We start from the raw sequence: 20,238 nt of genomic DNA, 5'->3' as shown, positions 1-20,238 counted from the left end.
TATAGCTGTTTGGGCTATTGGGCTATGTGATGGCTAGGCCTGCGGGCTTCTTGTTTTCTTTGCTGGGCTTTTCTGCTTGTTATGTTCTCCTTTTTCTAGCCTGTAGTTAGGCTAGTTTGGGCCTCCTGTAAATTCTATACATATATATACAATTTGTTTTACTGTTCCAAAAAAAAAAAAAAAAAAAATTTTGTGTTTTGGGCTCTTGGGCCTTGTTTTTTATTCTGTTTAATAAAATTTGGCGCTTCACTGCTTTGCCTGGTGAAAAAAAATAATAAATAACTTTTTATTTATATGTATAAAAATGGGTTGAATATATAGGCTATATTAGATTTCCAATATGCTTGTGACTTGGGTAGGGCTACAAATGAACGGCTCGGCTCGGCTCGTTAATTACTCGGCTTGAGCTTGGCTCGTTAATTACTCGGCTTGAGCTTGGCTCGTTAATAAGTGAATCGAGTTCGAGTCGAATTATGAGGCTCGATTTATAAACGAGCCGAATTATGAGGCTCAATACACTCGACTTGTTTGTTCATGAATTGGACTCGATGATGCGTTTACGAACATACTCGATTATAATATATATATATACATACATATTCAATTATAATATATACAAAAGTATTCAACTTTTTCTATATATATAACTTTTTTTATATATTCATAATATATATGTATATATATATATATATACATACCCTATGTAAATATATATACAAAAGTATTCAACTTTTTCTATATATATAATTTTTTGATATATATTCATAATATATATGTATATAATATATATGTATATATATATATATATATATATATATATATATATATATACATACTCTATGAAAATATATATACAAAAGTATTCAACTTTTTCTATATATATAATTTTTTGATATATATTCAAAAAAAATACATATACACACACACACACAAAAGTATTAACTTATGCCTATGCGATTCTTTCAAATCAATCATTAAAGTTATATACACACAAAAAAGTATTAACTTATGCCTATGCGATTCTTTCAAATCAATCTTAAAGTTATATACAAAAGTATTCCATGTTTTTTGAAATCTTCCACCGTGCTTTCCTTTTGTTTTCTTTTGTTTTCGTCTTTTCAAAAGTTGGAGTGGCCAACTTTTCAAACCTGCCACCGGTCCCCATGTGATGCACAGACCCTTTTTCTCATCAGCCGAGGAACTTGGGCTGTTTCAGACTATCCTTTTCATTTGTTGATCTCATATTCATGATTCATCTCAGTATCTCTACTTACACAATTAGTTCGGTTGCCCGTTTTGCTCCATAACAACGCCAATCATCTTCTTTGTAAGTTGAATTTTTTTATTTCCTCACTATTTTTTTCTTTCTCTTTCAAATATCTTTACATAAATTGGATATTTTTGCTTTGAAAAGGTTATGATTTGATTTATTTTGAAAACACATCTTATTCTTATTGATTTGTTGATTTTTATTTATTTTTTATTTTTAATTTTTACCTCTTCAGTCCAATTTAGGATTTTTTATTTTTTTATTTAAAAAAAAGAGAGTTAGGATTTTTTACTTTTTGAGAAAATTTGAACTTATCTCTCCTTTTCTTTATTAAATACTTTGAGAATTCTTCTATTCATAGGTTCTCTTTATTAACTCTAAATTATTTGAAGCTGCATATTCTTGATGCTACATTAGAATACTGCATATTCTTGATACTTTATTACCTGATTCATTGTTTGTTTACATACGAGCCTTTACATAAAAGGACAAACCCAATAAGATTTGGGGAGGAGATTAGATACACGCAATCTCAACTTTACATACAGATATGTGGTGGTTTCGTCTTTGGCCTTCAAGTCACAACGAAACAACATTATCATTGCAATGCATAACACATCCTAATAAACTCTAAAATATGAAAATACTTAAATAATCCTAAGATTCAAACATTACCAAAAATAAAAATAAAAATAATTACTTGTAAGCTCGTTGGGACAATTTCCTGCATTGATTAAATTTTTTATAACCTACTATTTTTCTCATTTTCGATAAATATACCTATAAAATCTTAAATCTTACTTGAATATTTATGCAAGGCATTTCGGTTAAAATGCTCTGTCAAATAATTGTTTCCCTTATTAGTTATTTTACTTGAATATTTATTTATTTATTATTATTAGGATAAGGATTTCGGATTGTATAACACATTATGTGTCACTGACTTATAGACGTCGTTGGACATGCTACTAATAAGTTGGGGAGGATGTTTTTTTTAGTAACACTAGATATGATTAATTTCAATAATATATATTTTGGTTTGAAGGTCATGACAAGGGAACAATGTGGTCTAGTGAGTCCAAATACATGCATATCAACAAGAATATTGTGGATGTGGAAGAATCACAAGGTTAGGGATTTATATATAGGTACATCGCTTCTCCCATTGATAGATATGTGATTAGCTTTGTGTCGGTCTAGTATATTCAAATTATATTCTTTTTCCTTGTATTAGAGTGTCTTCTTGCCTCACCCAAGCTCAGATGCTTGTGTGTTCAATGGACAGTGTCGGCGGATCTTTAGGCGAATTAGGATTGCTTTAAGTATAAGATATTGGGTGAGTCACGCATGTCATGAAAGTTCAACATACAGTGAAATGGTTCCTGACACTTGAAAAAAAATTGTACTTCATTTACTGATTTGTTATATTTATCATTGATTGAGTGTGCTAATTACATGATATGCCCAACTCACCCTCCCCCCCCCCACCCCCAAGAAAAACAATGTAAAGTTTAATTTATATTTATTCTCTTATTTTTTTAGCCATTGTTCTCTACTCCTTACGTCCCCTCGCGTGCCCAGATAAAGAAAAAATCTTTCATGATTTCCTATTTTTTCTATTCTCTCACGCGCACTATCACTATTTTTTCTATTCACTCGTCATAAAAGATCATGGTTCAGTTGCGATTCGGGCTAGCCGTTGGAGAGGGAACATCGATGCAGACTCCAAGTCAAAGGGAACTGCCTAGGGAACATCCAGACGCCTCCACCGACCGGGAATGCATCACAGTATTGGAACGACAAGTTTAGACCTTGAACCAAGGATTTTACTAGTTGGTTCAACAAAATGCGATGATTTTGCAATGCCTGGCTACCCTGGCAGGACCACCGCCCTAACAAGAATTATCCAATGGACATCTAGATCCTCCAATTCTAAATGATGGGGAGAAAATAGGGAGGACTGAGATAACAATCCTCCTCATGAGCTCGAGGCAGAACAAAGCTAAGTCGGGAACCGGCACAGAGAGTCTCTTCCTCCTTCTTCGTGAAATTCCCAGCTTCGGGCAAACACAATTACCTGTGTCGAGGAGAAGATAGAGGAAGTCACCCAATTCAACCTACTCCAAGATCTTAAGGCAAAAATAGAGGATGTGATGCAGGCTATGAAAGGAAAAGGTTCCGCCGTCATAGTTAACTTGGTGCAAAGGACCAACTCGCTGTTCAGTCCCACTGTCATGAAATGCCCCCTGCCAAGCAAGTTCAAGATGCCCTTGTTCGAAAGTTTCGATGGGACCAAAGATCCACTCAACCACCTAGAGATCTTTTAAGCTCTTATGCATCTACACGCTGTGCCAGATGAAATCATGTGTCGAGCATTTCCCACGACCCTCAAAGGATCGGCACGGGTATGGTTCAATAAGTTGAAGCTAGGAACCATCGAGACCTTTGAAGAATTGAGTAAGCAGTTTGTAAGTCAATTCATTGTAGGCTAGAGGCATAGGAGGCTGGCTACCTACCTGCTTACTGTGAATCAAGAGAAAGGGGAGTCATTAAGGGAATACATCACCCGATTCAACACAGAGATGTTGCAGGTGGAAGAGATGGATGAAAAAGTGACATTGACCGCTTTCATGGGAGGACTCAAAACCTCTAGATTCTTGTTCTCCTTATCAAAAGAGCTACTATCAACATGGCAGAGTTGTTGGTTAAGCGTAGAAGCACATGAATGCTGAAGACGCCATGAATGCATGGAAGGAAAAGAAAAGAGAAGACAAGAAGGGGTCAGCCTTAGCACCAGGGATGAGAAGGAAGCCAGATATAAGAAATCATTCTTTAACTAAAGCGAGAAGACAACTCGTGAGAAGGACTCAGCTTAGTATGCCGACTACACTCCTTTGAATACATCAGTTGACCATATTTTCTTATAGATCCAAGATGATGCGTCTTTAAAATGACCAAACAAAATAAAATCCAATCTAGCAAAAAGGTCCCGAGATAAGTATTACAGGTTTCATTGGGAATTTGGGATCATGGGCACACTCCGGAGGATGGTTTTGACCTTAAAAATTAGATTGAGAATACGATTCGAAGGGGTCACTTGCTAAGGTTTGTTGCCGATAAAGGTACCAACTCCAATAATTCCCTTCTAGGGTAGCAACCAATTGGGGAGATCAGGATCATCTCGGATGAGTAGACATGAGATGATGAATCCAACTCGACTCATGAGGCTAACATGACAAAAGTTACCTCTTGACTAAAAATAGCTTCATTGAGTCATTAAAAATAAAGACCAGTGGCATGTCAGTTAAGTACTTTGGAGGGAGGATAGCTCTTTCCCACTTCATTTTAGTTTCTAATAAAGTCAGCATCATCAATAAGATGGATGACTTCTCATGTTTGTTTAATAAAAGATTATCTTTTCTGTTATTTATAATGATTCTATGTGCTATGCTTTACATAAAGTTAACGCTAGCAAGCAACCAAGTTTCTTTATTAAAGGGATTAGACGAGTAAAGCTCGAAGAACCAATTCCCTTACTAAAGGGATGAGTTGAGTGAAGCTCGTAAAAATAATTCCTTTACTAAAGGGACGAGTTGAGTGAAACTCGTAAAATCCATTCCCTTATCAAATGGATGAGCTGAGTGAAACTTATAACATTTATTCCCTTACCAAAGGGACGAGCTGAGTGAAGATCGTAAAATTTGCAAATAATATGTTGGATTCCCAAAGGAAGTCCAGACGCCCTTACAAAACAGAACCTTAATTTGGTTTCTATATTATTTCACCCAAGGAACAAAATCCAAGGAGTAATGTTTTACCCGGGGTATAAAAAAAATCACCCTGGGAATGGTACCCCTGTTCATCTCTGGAATAGTGACCAGGGGTAAAAAAAAAATCACTTTGAGATTAGTACCCCGAGGTACAATTCACCATGGGAAGAGTGACTTGAGGTAAAAAAAAACCTCGGGAACAATACTGTTCACCTCAGGAATAGTGACCAGGTTAAAAAAAAAAAACTTTGGGAATAATATCCCCGATGTACTGTTCACCTCGGGAATAGTGACCTAGGGTTAAAAAAAAAATCACCTCAGGAACAACACCCCCGAGGTACTATTTACCTCGAGAATAGTGACCCACGGTAAAAAAAAAAAGTCACCTCGGGAATAGTTCCCCGAGTGACTTGGGGTAAAAAGAAAAAAAGTGTCTGACATTCCCAAAGCTAGACGAGCAAGCTTGGGAATGAGCTGCAAATGATGAGGGAATTTAGAAGAAAGTAGCGCAATGGACCGATAGTCAACAAATAAGGTGAAGCGTTTGAATTTCAAAGAGATCTTTTAGTTACATCAAAGATAATCAAGGAAGTTCAAATCCACAATAGATCTCCTCGAATCACGACACACACGATAAACCAGTATAGCGATCAGCTATAAAACAAGTATGACCAACCAAACAGGGATGAAAAGAATACATACATAAAAATTACTACCATTAATTCAGAGCTCCGTTGACTGACTTGGTTGTCGGAGAGCTCTTGGCAGGCTTTACACCGATGTCAACCAGGGTTCATTGTTTTTCTTCTCTCTTCTTTGCAAAGAACGGTGCCATCCCTGGTCGTGTTGATTTTTGCTTCAACAACATATATCATACATAAGTAAAAAGAAGAATTTTAAGAAGTAAGAAAAAAATGAAAAGAAAGATAAAAGAGAAAACCCCAAGGGGTTGGCTCAAGTGGGTAAGAATTTGGTCCTGGTGCTTCACAATTCCTTTTTTTTGGGGGGGCAATTTTGAAATTAAGGAAAAAAAATTTAGAATTTGATTAAATAAGGAAAATTTTACTTCTTTAAAAGAAATTAAAGGAATTTGAAGAGTAAAATAGAAAAGAAAGAAAACTGTTAAGAGGTAATTTTAAAAATTAAAAGTTTTAGAAGGGCAATAAAATAGAATTTTCACACACACACACACACACACACAAACACACGCACATATATATATATGTAAAAAAATAAAATAAAACCTTATATACTATAGTGGGTGGGGCCAGACTAGGGAGGGTACATGTTCCCCAAGCCTACATTGGCTTTTTATTGGGCAATAGAAAGTTCAGGCATTTAGATTTATTGAAAAAAAGATGGCCTCTATGTTTAAGGTTGGAAAGGTAACTTTTTATCATTTGGTGGTAGATAAGTTCTCTTGAAGACTGTCCTTAATGTTGTGCGTTTTGGATGATTTGGCCTGTTTCAAATGTTCCAAATCTTTGTATAAGTCTCTCCAAAAAATTATGTTAAATTTTTGTTGGGCTAGTTGGGATGATCAAATAAAGGTTTTACTAGGTTAAGTGGGAGAAGATGGTCCTATCAAAGAAGTGGTAGGCCTGGGTTTTCAAAATTTTGAGGCTTTTAGTCCTTTTTTCCTTGCTAAACAAGGATGAAGGATTTAGGTTTTTTCAATCTGAGTTACTGAATGATTTTTACAAGGAAGATACTTTTCAAAATCGTCTTTTATTGTGATACCCCTCGGATCCGAGACACGAGTTGATCAGGCCAAGGCCCAAACCCGGGGGAATATTTAACAATTAAAGTATTTTAAATGAACATAGATTACAAAACTGAATAAGAAATAATTAACAGCTGGAAGAAATCTAAAATAGAATCCTTTAAAATTAAAACTTAAAATCCAAAACCTCCAATAATTACAACTCGGGAATCCATCTCTAGTAGACCCCTAATTAAAACCAAACTGAAAAGAAAGTAAACTGAAAGAACATCTAAAGTTCAACCACAGAGAGAAGTCCTACTTTGTTGGAAGAGTGAGTGATAGTCTCTGCTCAGCACGATCAGGTCTAAGACTGGTACTAGCGAATACTTGAAAATAGAAATGGGTCAGGCCTACGAACAAGTTCTATCCTACTACAATCCAAACAGAGACTCGATACGCATATACATTCTAACCAACTTAACAATAATTATATAATCCGTATATATATATATATATATATATATATATATATATATATATATATATATATATATATCCACACTATGGGACTCTCACTGGACTATGATGAGGGTCTCAACCTGAGTAGAAGGTAACATGCAAAACGCACCTGAGTGAGCATGACTACCTAAGCCTAACAGGGTATACCTCAACCAAAATAGCCAGCTACGCATCCTCCTGCATATATGCTCCCTAACCATTGACTCTGAGATTTAAGCTCATATCGCGGTACCATAAAAATATATTTAAAGTCCTATCCTATCCATTCATAAGAAATCCAGTTAATCATTCAGTTTGTGCAGCTTCTTTGACTTTAGTATAAGTAGAGTTTATTTTATAATCCATTCCTTTATTCCATATAGGTAGGATTTAGTATTTTGAAACTAATCATTCCCTAGTACGTCACCGTCTCATACTGGTACATACAATCCATCCGTCCAGTAGTTGATAATACAGATAATGAATGTAAATACCAACTAGTCCATAAATCCAAAAGTTAATACAACATTTAATAAGTGCAAATATCAACTAATCCGCAATAAGCCTAACAAGAATACAGGAACTAACATGCTTATGTGATACTACTACCACAGAACCTCAATACTTGACGATACAGGCTGTACATGTAAATATCAACATATGCACAGAATCCATATAATTGACAGGACATAGATATTGTACACCTCAATTAATTTAATGGCAAGCATAATAAACATAGACAAACTATCATGCTTATACATCCAGTCCAGCAATTGATGAAACAAATACTAAAATTTAATCATCAATTAATATTAACAAGCGTAATTAAAATAATATAGACTTTAATATGCTTATTTTACACGACTGATACATGATTAGAATTGGATAATCATTCTCAGAAAATTATTAAAACAACATAAGCTACTTTAATCACTCGCATCCACTAATAGTTTACATAATTGTTAAGAAATATTCACTGTTCAACCTGTAAACCCTAAGTGGTTTATCCTCCATTCCCACACCCTCTGAAGTCTTAACATAACCTCAGATCACATTTAAATTCTCATGTACAGTCGCTGTTCACTTCAGAAAGGTCAAAAACCAAACCCAGAGTCGGAAAAACATAAAAAATCAAGAGAAAGGGGGAAGAGCTGCCTCCCCCACAAGGGGAGCCGCCTCCCCCTTGAGTGGAGTCGGCTCCACACCATGTGGAGCCGCCTCCACACACAATGGAGCCGGCTCTCCCTTGTGGGGATCCGCTTATTTGGCCAGAAATCCTAAACTGCTTGTTTTCTTCACCTGTGTCCACTCCGGCGACGTCCAGTTTATCTGTCCTCAATTGTTAAAGCTTCTACCGGTTAAAATTATGTCCCAGTGTGATCCAAAAACATTAAAATTTCATAGGCATCAATTAACATTAATTCAAACAAGTAATTATGCGAACAAACACAAAAACAAGCAAATACTAAACATGTAATCACATACTGTTTCAAACGAATCTAATAATGAAACCCAGATTAATTTAACATTTAACTTACTCCTGGAATTGTAATAGAGATGTAAAGAACACAAGTCAAAGGGAGAGAGTTAGGAATAGAACTTGCCTTTAGATCTCAATCTGAAACCTTGCACCGTCAGCTTCCTAAATTCTCTGGCGAAAACCTCCTACTGTAAACCCTCCTCTGTTCTCTCTCTGCCTCCACAGTCGTAACTAGAGTTCTAAAACCCTAGGCAGAACGTAATACTTATATTTATAGGCCACACTTAAACCTTAAGTTTAATACTACTTAGAGAAGGAAAAGAATACTAAACATATCCCTAAGTCGGCTAACCCGTAAGACCATAGAACATAAAACCCTAATAACAATTTAATAGTTAATAAAAACTAATGAAATCAACTAAACCAATCAAGTCATTTAAATAAAATAAATACTACAATTACCGTGAAACAATTAAAACCACGGATTCAAGTAAATAAAATAATTTAAATAAAACAAACACAACAATTAAATCAATTAATTCACAACATTTAAAACAAATAAGCAAATAGCCAAATAAATACATAACGAGTGCAAAAATTACAATAAAACCATATAATAAACTACCGAGACTATCCTTTTAAAATTAGGGGTATTACATTTATAGAGGCCAAGATGGGCTCTAATCCTTTTGGATTTGGCTAAGTTTATTAGCAGTCAGACCTGTTCTTAAAGATAGTCTTTTGTGAAAAATTAATGATGGAGAAGTCATTAAGTGTTAAAGGATCAGTGGATTGCAAGTAATATGAATTTTAGGTCTTTTCCTTTACTTTCTACATCTCATACGTCTGATGGGTCTTAGACGTATTTGATGATGAGCTCAAGTGCTGGCAAAAGAAGTTTATAATTCAGAATTTTCATTACCAAGATTGGTGGAAAATATTGTAAACTCCTTTGAACCTTAGTGCTCGATGGGATTAACAAGTGTGGGCCTTTACAAAAAATGGTGCTTTATCATTGAAATTAACCTACTAAGTGGCTTTACAGTGGAAGGACAGATTCTTTTGTTGTCCTTTAGAGATTGGGGAGAGCAGGGGCCAATCGAAAAACCAGAGTTATTAGGGTAAGTTGTGGTCTCTCCATGGTTAAGCCAAAAATTAAACATTTTCTGTGATTGTTGGACCAAGAGGGGGGTGAATTGGTCAAATCCTTTCAATTTATATTCTTGAAAGCAATTAAAACAAGTACACTTAAGAGAATAGAAATATGATGTACAAGGAAACCCTCTCAACTAGGGAAAACCTTGGTTCTTGGCTACTGCCAATTCAATCATCCACTAGCTGTAAGCAAGTTGTTACACAATTAGCTGTCTCACTCTCTGTACACACTCTTGTACAAGAATAGATACTAGCTTTCACACACTCTACTTACACACTAGCTCAATACAGTGCACACATGCACTCCCCTTGTCCTAAACAACCTTGCTTGGACCAAATAAGCTCTCATAGCTCACCAAATACACCATAGTGGATGTAAAACAATATAAACAAGTCTTCACTACAATAGAAATAGGTTAAACAGCTCAAAACTCCAAGTTATAGCCACCAAACCCCTTTCTGCTGAAGTTAGGGTTTGAGGGGTAAAATGAAATTTCCCTTCGAGAATAATTCAGCAGTCCCTTCCACAGTCTTGTTTTAATATGTTACCCATGTTCATATATTCAACAGATACTAAACAACATGAGTAAAACACAAAGATCAATTAAAGCACTCTTAACCACTATTCACAGTCAAGACTTAGGGTTTTGTACACTCAAAACCACAACATACCAATATTTTGTCCCACAACCAATTTCAACAGCTTTGATTCACGAAAATATACTTGCTAGCATTTATATAAATCATGGAATAGCAAGACTAAATCATTTTATACTTGAATCACAGAATTAAACCATAAAACAAGCTTAAACATAGGTCTTAAATTCCAAATTCAATTTTAGCATGTTTTTGTACATAACTCAGTGCTTAGCAAGTATAATAAGCTCAATTATACATGTGACAGCCCTCAGAAGAAACCACAGCAGCTTGGAACACACTTTCACTACTCAATCCAGCCCTTGCACCAGTAAAATTGACAGTAGCAACATCTTCACAGTTAGTACACACACAAAGCTTGAATCAGTGGGTTTTTCTGGCTTGGTTCATATGAAGCTTTCGAGGGTATTCAGCTGCAGACCTCTATTCAGTATTTTATCAAGGTTTAAAACCTTAAAGTAACAACATATATATAGTGTCTCTGAACACACTAGCCCTCATACACCAAGGATATACACCTGTCACCTTCAACCAATGATTGTTAAAGGACTATTCTGACATTCTTCATGAGAATGAACCAATGAAAGCTTTCCACCTCATCTATTTTGTTCTTATTCATACCGAAAAATACACCTCATAAGATAAGGCTGAAATTTGCAATCCCATCCAAACTTAGCCTCTAAGCAATGCAATTTTATTGCATGTAATATCTCTCTAGGACTACTGAAACGTGTCATACACCTGAGCTCAACATGGAAAGACCAAAATGCCCTTGTAACAACATTTACACTTCTCAGCAAAATACAAGTCCTAAGACTGTATATATTACAATGCAGGTTCAACCATAGCTGTTCAACACAATGCAACTATCTGAACATATGTACAAACATATAATACAGCTGAAAAAAGACCATAATACCCCTGTGTACACCTGTAGCTAATTTTCATGTGATGAACCTCAATAAACACAACAAATTAACTTAAGCAAGCATAGAAACTGTAATATACTATCTTATACCATTGTGTAAAATGTGTCACGTAGGAGTAAATGACAATACTACCCCTGTACTTTATTCTCAGCCACAATGCAGGTTATATGAGCCCTTGAAGCCTCTGATACTCAGCTTTTTGACATTAAACAGACAAATATAACTTAGGGGATTGACCTGAGGACCAACTGTGATAAGCTTTCTATGAAATATATTATTTGAAAGAAAGGGGTGATGAAGGATGCTATTTGTCAATCATGTGGGGGTAAACATTGAAAATCTGTATCCTATGTTATAGGTTATGATCATGCAACTATTGTTTAGCAATTTTGCCTTCTGAGAATTAATTGTGCAGCTTTTCAGACCTTCTATTCAGTAGAGTGGTGGTTTTTGCTAAGTAAATGTTAGGAATTTGAAGCAGATTATAGTTAATAGGAGAGTTTTATAACCACTTTATGTTGGTACCTATGGCAAGATGGAAACGTTCAATGTTGCAAAAGGGAACTCTGGTTTGTGCAAGATGTTGTAGCTAGGCGACTAGTCGATTTTAAAAACTTTCGGAGGTCAACAAGCTTCCTGTTGTTAGGAAGCAGGTTGTAGGCAGCATAAGGCTGTGTATGCTAAGAGGTTGTTGGTTTAAACCTGAGGGTTGGTTGAAAATTAATGTTGATGCAGCTATGTTTGGGGCTTTCAGCGTCATGCCAGGGCGACGATGTATTAGGTGATGTGTAAGGGCATGCTAGGACCACTGGTTTAAGGGGCAGTGCACCTCGTGGTACACTTGCTAGCCTCCTTTTCGATTTGGTCGGGAAGGCAATTGTTAGGCCCAAGCAAATATTCCTGAGGCAGTAGCCTCGGCCTCTTCCGGGCGGTAGGAGAGGGCCGATTACTTTGCTGCGGTTTGCTGCGGAAGCGAATGTACTTTGTATTCCAACAGTTTTACCTTTTTGTCTTTTTAAATCCCCATAAAATTAAAGAACCTTTCAACATCTGCCAACTAGTCCAAGAAATCTTCAATATAAAAATGGCAATTAGAACTAGGAAAGTCAATCCTGATACGAAAATTCATAGAATCACAATCCTCAAACTTCCTACACCACACCTGTTGGAGAATATTATTATAGGAATGATTAAAACCTTTAAATCTCTCTTTTGACATATTGATATGAGTCAATCATAGGAGTGATTTTAGGAATGTTTCTTATATCATATTTATTACATATCTCTATTCTTTCACCTATAAATAGAGGTGATCATGTATAGAAAAATTAAGAGAGAATGTAATGAAATAGATGTAGCCCTTTAGGCTTTATATGTTGTGGATGATGTTATATCAGTGTGTTCTTCATGTTTAATTTAGGGTTAATTACAATGACACTCCTTAAGGTTTGGGGTATTGACAGCCATATATAAGTAAGCCTTGTTTTGAACAATGACACCCCTTTGTCAGATATGGATCCAAACACAGCCTAAAATAGAGTAAAATGTCTTATTTGCCCTTCAATAAAAATATTCATTTTTCATTTAAAATATTAACTATTTTAATTGATGAAATTGTCCTTTAGCAATTTTAAAAGCATGTGATTTTTACACGTGTTCACCAGCTTCAACACTAGTCACCACCGTATGAAACCGTCGCTTAAGAGTAATCGGAGCAAATTGTTGTTCTGGTTGGTGTTGAAAATGAACAATAAGGTGCGTATGATGAGGAGATCGAGATCAATCAATGTCTTGGATTGCGTTGATTTTTGGCGCTGGAGGTTTCAGATTGTCATCGTCGAAGGGAAGGGGATGTCATTATGCAGTCAAATTGCCCCTTTTTGGCCCCAACCCATTGTCGGAAGAGGCCTCACGTGCTGTCAGAAGGTACCTCACGCGTCATTGGAAAGGGCCTCACGTGCCCCCACGTGGGGGTTGCCGGCTATAGGGATGGTAACGGTGGTTGCCGACTATGGGGATGAAAACGATGGTTGTGTGTGGGGATGGCGGTGATGGTTGTTTGCTATAGGGTGGCGACGGTGCTTATTGGTGGGGATGGCGATGGTGGTTGTGTAGTGGGGACAGTGGTGATGACGTCGACATATATTGTGGTGGTGTTGGTGGTTGTTCATCTGTAGGAAATGTGTGTTTGCTACTAGTGGTTGTGCGGAGGGATGTTGGTGGTGTTACTGATTTTGCTGGTGGCGGGTTTTGCTGGGGAGATGTGTTGGTTTGTTGGTCGGATTTGGTCTCTAGCAGTGGCGGTGACATGGTTCCTGCAATGCTGTTTAGAGAGAAAGTGCACGATAGATAGAGAAGAGGAGACATGCCCAAGTTCCCTGACCTAGTGGGTATTTATTTACAAAATTACTTGAATACCCATTTGTTTTTATGAGTAGATAGATTGTATTGAGGCTATTTTTTGGGACAAATATATATATATATATATAGAAATGCATACATGTTTATTTAGGTTTGAGATTGAATGGAAGGTTAAAAAAGTAATTTTATATTTTAAATAAGTCATTTCATAAATCAAAGGGTAATAATGTCAATTAATCACGTGTCAGATGTGATAGTGTGCTTTTGTTAACTTTATCAATCCTGAGGCGATGTCATTGTTCAAAAAGAGGCTAACTTATATATGACTGTCAATAGGCTAAACTTCGGGGGGTGTCATTGTACGTAATTAACATTTATCTCTTTAACTTTTATATCTTTCAATAACCTCAATCACCTTTTCCTCGTAGGTTAACTAGCAATTCGGTGGCATTGGATTGTGAATATAAACAGGACGAATGAGATTAACGTTGTTATTGCACAACTTGATTTATTAGGTTCTGATTCGGACCCATCGCGATCCTAGCAAGTGATCGATGCTTGAGTATCTTACAAAGCTGGCTTTGTTTTATGTTTGAAGTTCTGAAATTTGCCTTTTGAAAGAGCCATTCCCTATTGATCTTTATCGCAAGTGAGTTTGCCACCACCATGTGGTCAACCGTCAGCCCAGGCTCTGATACCAACTAACAAAGCACAAGCTATGAATGTTCAATAATGAATAAGGAACAAATTTGAATTGACAAAGTTAAAAGAAAATTATAGAGAAATCTGATATATTATTGATAATTGAATTAGTAATCTGTTCTTTGTGATACATGTATTTATAATAAATAAACCCTAACATCATAAGGAAACTAGCCGTATAAGGAAATCTAATGACATAAGAAACCTAAAAGTATAAGAAAACCTATCAGCATAAGGAAACTACTCAAAATCTAAATTTCTCTACAATTTACAGATAAAGAGAGAATAAGAAACCTAATCACTAAAAAAGACTAAACATCAAATATCAAAATGATCCTAGTTCATTTAGACTTCCAAAAAAATTCCAAAATATTTGGCAGTCTTTGTATAAGAGTGAAAAACACGATTTCGGGGTCCTAAAGCAGCATGAACCACTAGCAAAACCTAGTGGATTTTAATTATTGGGCCATTTTTTTTTAATTTTTAAATTTTTTTTTCTTTTTTCTTTATATATATATTAAGAATGAATCTTCGAGCGTCAAGGCGATTTGATCGAACTGCACCTCAAAAAAGTCGATAAAATTGTCCTACAACACACTCAACGGTATAGAGCTACCAAATGTTGAGCTATTTATCTCAACTCTCTCTTTGCCCCCCTTTAATTCATAACTTGCCCTCTAATTGTAGGGGATATTCCTTCAAAATGCAATTAGTGGTGTCACCTATCGAATAAAAATATAATTCTGATCTGCAAACTTTAAGATTAATGCCTTCGTTGAAATTGTAATAATTGCAAAAATTAAGTCAAATATATCTTATAAGAATTGGTAACACCCAGACAGTTTTCTAAAAAAAAAAAAATGTAGATAGTTCTTATTAAAAAAAAATAAAAAATCGTAAACCTAGCTAGTTCTACATCCTTATCCAACCGCCTAGATTATTTCAACCACATGTAGAGAATATATCCTTTTTTGTAAATCCACATCTTCCTATGGAGCTTAGTTACTTATGTACAAGTAAAAACATTGTGTACCGACTTTCAAGTCTTGTACTTAAGGTAAGCTCAAAATTCTGCAACCACTCTCCCGTAAAAATTGATCCCAAGGTTTGGACTGTTCAATTTGAATTATACTACACAAACTGATCCTGAATCGATGGCCATGACAACTCAATCGGTCTCCTATATATATATGTCATGAAGTGATTAATATATTTAGTACTTTTTGTAGAAGAGAAGCATAAAACTTTAGTAAACAATACTTTGTGTAGGTACAGAGTTACTTGAGAGGCAAATTACGATGAAGGTTGAAATAATTTCTGAAGAAACAATCAAACCATCATCTTCAACACCTTATCACCTTCGAAACCTCAACTTATCTTTCCTAGACCAACTTGCTCCGCCAACTTATGTTCCTTTACTTCTCTTCTATCATGCTGATGATTGCAATAAAAATATCGATCTTTCGCAAAGGTCTTGCTTGCTCAAGAAGTCTCTAGCAAATTGCTTAACTCACTTCTATCCGTTGGCCGGGACTTTGAGAGAGTATTCCTTCATTGACTGCAACGATGAGGGTGTCAAGTATCTTGAAACCCGAGTCCCTTGCAAGCTAATTGAAGTCACAGAAAGCCCAAATGAGAAGGTATTGAATCAATTACTACCATTTGAACCTTGTCATGGAAAAACTGGTTCCGAAGGGGAAGAAGTTATTAGGCCAAATGTGAAGGTATTGAATCCAATGCAACCATTTGAGCCTTGTCATGAAAAAACTGGTTCTGAAAGGGAAGTACTTCTGGCTGTTCAATTCAATGAGTTTGTCTGTGGTGGATTGGCAGTTGGTGTGTGCATTTCACACAAGATTGCAGATGGAAGCTCCGCGGTCACATTTGTTGACACATGGGCTGCTTTGTCTCGAGGATCAGCTAGTATGACCATCCATCCGAGTTTCGATGCAGCAACCCTTTTCCCTCCAAGGGACATAATGGGGTTCAGGCCTGACATAGCGCTCACCAAAGACAACATTGCAACCAAAAGATTTGTGTTCGACAAAACAAGCATAGAAGTGCTTAAACAACAAGCATCATCATTGGGAGTGAAGGCCCCAACTCGCGTTGAGGTTGTTTCTGCGCTCATATGGAGACGTTTCATGGCATTAAGCCGGTCAAAAACAGAGCCGGTGGTGAAAGTGTGTGCAGTACTTCATGCTGTGAACTTGAGGGAGAGGATGGTTCCACCATTGTCAAAGCATTACTTCGGTAATGTTTGGAGGGTTGCAATTTCACCATCCACCATTGAGAACGAGGAGGAGCATCATATGTTAGTGGACAAGTTAAGGAATGCGATAAGAGAAGTCGACAACGACTACATAAAGAAACTAGTGTATGGCAATGGCTATATGGATTTTCTAAAAAATGCGTGCCAAAATTTTCATCAGAGTGAGATAATGTTTTGTAACTTCACTAGTTGGTGCAGGTTTCCGGTGTATGAGGTTGATTTCGGATGGGGTAAGCCTAATTGGGTGTGCAGTCCCTATAGGCCTTTCAAGAATGTGGTGATCTTGATGAGTACTAGAGATGGTTATGGAATAGAGGCATGGGTGAATATGTTGAAAGAGGACATGGATATATTCGAACATGATCCTGAGCTACTCTCATTTGTTTCATCCACTGTAAGTGGCTGATTTATGGTTTATCTGATGCATATTTCAGTTGGTAACAACAACTAGCACTTGCTCTTTATGTAAGGAAAAATTTAATGTAATCTGTATGTGTAATATATATATATATAGTATTATATATTTGCATATATGTGCTATAGTGTAGTTCATCCTTTTCAAACCAGCAGACATAAAACAAGCTAATGAGGAGTTCTCTTGTAGTCACAAGGTGTTTTATTTTATTTTATTTTTTTTTTTAAAATTTTTTTTTTTTGGGTGGTAAATGAAATTTATTGAGAAGAAATAAAAATACATAATGGAACATAGCCCAAAGGGGAAAACAACATGGTTCAATGGACCCAAACCAGGCCCCAGAGAGGAGAGCGAACAAACCCAAACAAAGGGAAAAACCAACAGGCACAAGGCCCAACATATAAAGCAAATACTAGGGGTACATGGAATCCGGTTTGGACTACATTGGGAGGGTTTTAAGACTAAATTATTTATAACGGTTCTATTATTTTTAAAACCAGATTGAACCAATACCAATGGAACCAAACCAAACCAAGAACCGGTTTCAATTGATTTCTTTTTTTTTTTAATTTATTTTAATTATTTATTTATTTATTATTTTTCTCTGTATATAATACATTAACAGGACCCACTTAACCAGTAAACCGAAAATAATCAAAGATGGACCTAACTTATAACTATATGATATTACATCCCGTAGGCTAGTCACCAGTCAAAAAAGAAAACATGTCAAGTTGTCAACAACAATCCAGAGTAAACAATTCCAAACACAAATTGTTTAACTACTAAAAATCTTGGAAGAAGTCCAAGAAGAAAAGTAATCGCCCAATCTCCAAGCCTCCTACAACTTCTTTGCGTTGCACAATGACATCTCCTCAATCCAGAGAACAAAAGTTCACTTGAAAAGTAAAAGGAATTTAGTGAATCATCCTGGTACTACTTATTAGGAAATAATACTAGGGTTTACTTATCAAAAATTCAAGATTACAAAAAAAAAAAAAAAAAAAAAAGCCTCAAAAAAGAAAAGTTTAGCAAATCCTGTTCGACCGATTAAGGCAAAACACGGCAATCAAACAAACAGAATCTGAATACCAAATACCATAAGAGCTTCTTAATTCCTATATACTGACAACCCAAATTACTAATAGCATTCCACCTCCAATAAAAACACCATGAGCGTTCTCAAATGAAGCCTCTAACTTGTATGATTCGTATGAATATTAAGGGACGAGGCATGTGAGTTTTCAACTACTGCAACTTAATACTTTTATAGCAGTCCACCTCCAAGTAAGAGAACCCGGCAAAAAAACATGAGATCACACTAAAAAATATAAATAAAGTACCTCAATCAGACAGCAATGGTAGAATCTTGTTTAATAGGAGTGGATGTGACGAGACTACAGTTCTCATATCACAATAATATATATGTCTTAGTAGTCGTACACTTTGTTTTTCTAAGTGATAATTGATGTTTAGAGTCGATCATGATGCATTAAATATTCAACGAATCTCAGGTAGTCTTTGTTACGCTGAAAAATTATTATTTCTCGGACGGTGCCTTCACAAAAGCATTCTGGTTTTCATTTTAAAAGTAATTTTCCTTCTTCCAAGAGCAGAAAACAAAAAACATTTTCCTTCCTAGAGCAGGAAAAGTTCTTTTAAATTGCTAAGCCTACAAGACCTTAAATATTGTATTTTGCTCATTGAGTGGTAGTGACATAATTCAATTAGGGGTCTCCATTTATTTGCATTTATTATTTAATTTGTTTCTTTGACCTTATATATCGGACTCAAGTTTCAGACATGAGTCCGATATATAAGGTCAAAGAAACAAAAACATGTAAATGAATCCATTTACCGAAAAAAAAAACATGTAAATGAATCCATGCCTGGATCCTTATGTTGGTAAATTTTATAATATTGAATCAATTCCTCTCAGTTGGGTAAATATAGATTATTTTGCTACATGAATCTTCACGAGATTGTATTTCTGATGATAATCTGGTTTTCATTTCTGCCATTCAAGATCGGATATGAATTTGATTTTGTGAGGGAAGCTGATGCTGTGGAATTCGAAGTTTTTTGTACAAAAACAAGAAGAAGACTCCTGTTTTGGTGCCAAGGGTGATCCGGGATATTGCCACTAGGTATGTTATGCTGCAGCACATTTTTCATGCAGCTTGAACGTGCAAACTTAACTTGGACAAACATTCTTAAAGTTATCTTGATTAATTGAATATTTGTGTTACTGGTGAAATTAAGCATGGTCAGTGGTTATTAAATGATAAAAATAGAATGCGTAAATATATCTTTTGACTGACTCTCTCTCTCTCTCTCTCTCATTTGGTCGTTTACTTCTTGATCGACTTGCTTTGATCTGGTGAATTCACCAGTAGTATATAGATTCTGTTGAACCTTTTCTTTTTTTGTAATTGTAGCGTTTGGAGATGTTTGATTATGGCAAAGAGAGATTAAAAAACAATATTAGCAGCAGTCTTTGTTTGTAATTGTAGCGTTTGGAGATGTTTGATTATGTAAATATCATTTTGATTTTTAGGATGATCGATCGTCTGTTCATCAACTTCTATGAGTTGAATGGTTGAATTAATGCTAAAGAATATAGAGTTTGAAGGTTACACTTCATAAGTTATATATGATCATACGTTCATTTGATTTTCTAAACAACAAAAATGAAGAAGCTGTCTTCTTTTGGTAGAGAAATAAGTTTTTTTCGGATATAATACCATGTATCAGCAGCATTACATTAATGTGAAGGAAAGGTGTTCTAGATATTAAATTAGCGAAGGGTAATTTACACCGACGTCCTTTATAGTTTGTCATAATTATAGGCAGCACTCTTCCCGTTTCAAAAATTATTGAGATCTTTCTTATTTTTAAAAATATCCTACACGAACCTTCCTGTCAACGCCAATTAAGGATGGAAATTGATATGTATATATATAATACACATATCCTTTGCTATCACACAAACCAGTTATGTCACCGCACAAGCCCGGATTCCGA

The 20,238-nt window shown here is 35.7% G+C and overlaps 1 protein-coding gene across 1 annotated transcript; it reads left to right on the top strand.

Annotated features, from left to right (window-relative positions):
• The first annotated feature begins 903 nt into the window (after positions 1-903).
• LOC132286256 (stemmadenine O-acetyltransferase-like) lies at positions 904-17,409 on the top strand. Its single transcript, XM_059788538.1, has 2 exons — positions 904-1,327; positions 15,797-17,409. Exon 2 carries the CDS (start codon positions 15,826-15,828, stop codon positions 17,203-17,205), a length of 1,380 nt encoding a protein of 459 aa, XP_059644521.1. The 5' UTR covers positions 904-1,327; positions 15,797-15,825; the 3' UTR covers positions 17,206-17,409.
• The last annotated feature ends 2,829 nt before the right edge of the window (positions 17,410-20,238 follow it).

This window comes from Cornus florida, unplaced genomic scaffold (genome assembly GCF_030987335.1).
Source record: "Cornus florida cultivar Cherokee Brave unplaced genomic scaffold, ASM3098733v1 CherokeeBrave_3.0.0_Hap2_Chr11, whole genome shotgun sequence".
Taxonomy (NCBI): Eukaryota; Viridiplantae; Streptophyta; class Magnoliopsida; order Cornales; family Cornaceae; genus Cornus; species Cornus florida.
Note: the sequence above shows the minus strand (reverse complement) of the source record. Positions and strands in the feature narration are given on the sequence as shown.

Coding starts and splice junctions, on each gene's coding strand:
- LOC132286256 (XM_059788538.1), top strand. CDS start 15,826: ATGAAGGTTGAAATAATTTCTGAAGAAACAATCAAACCATCATCTTCA.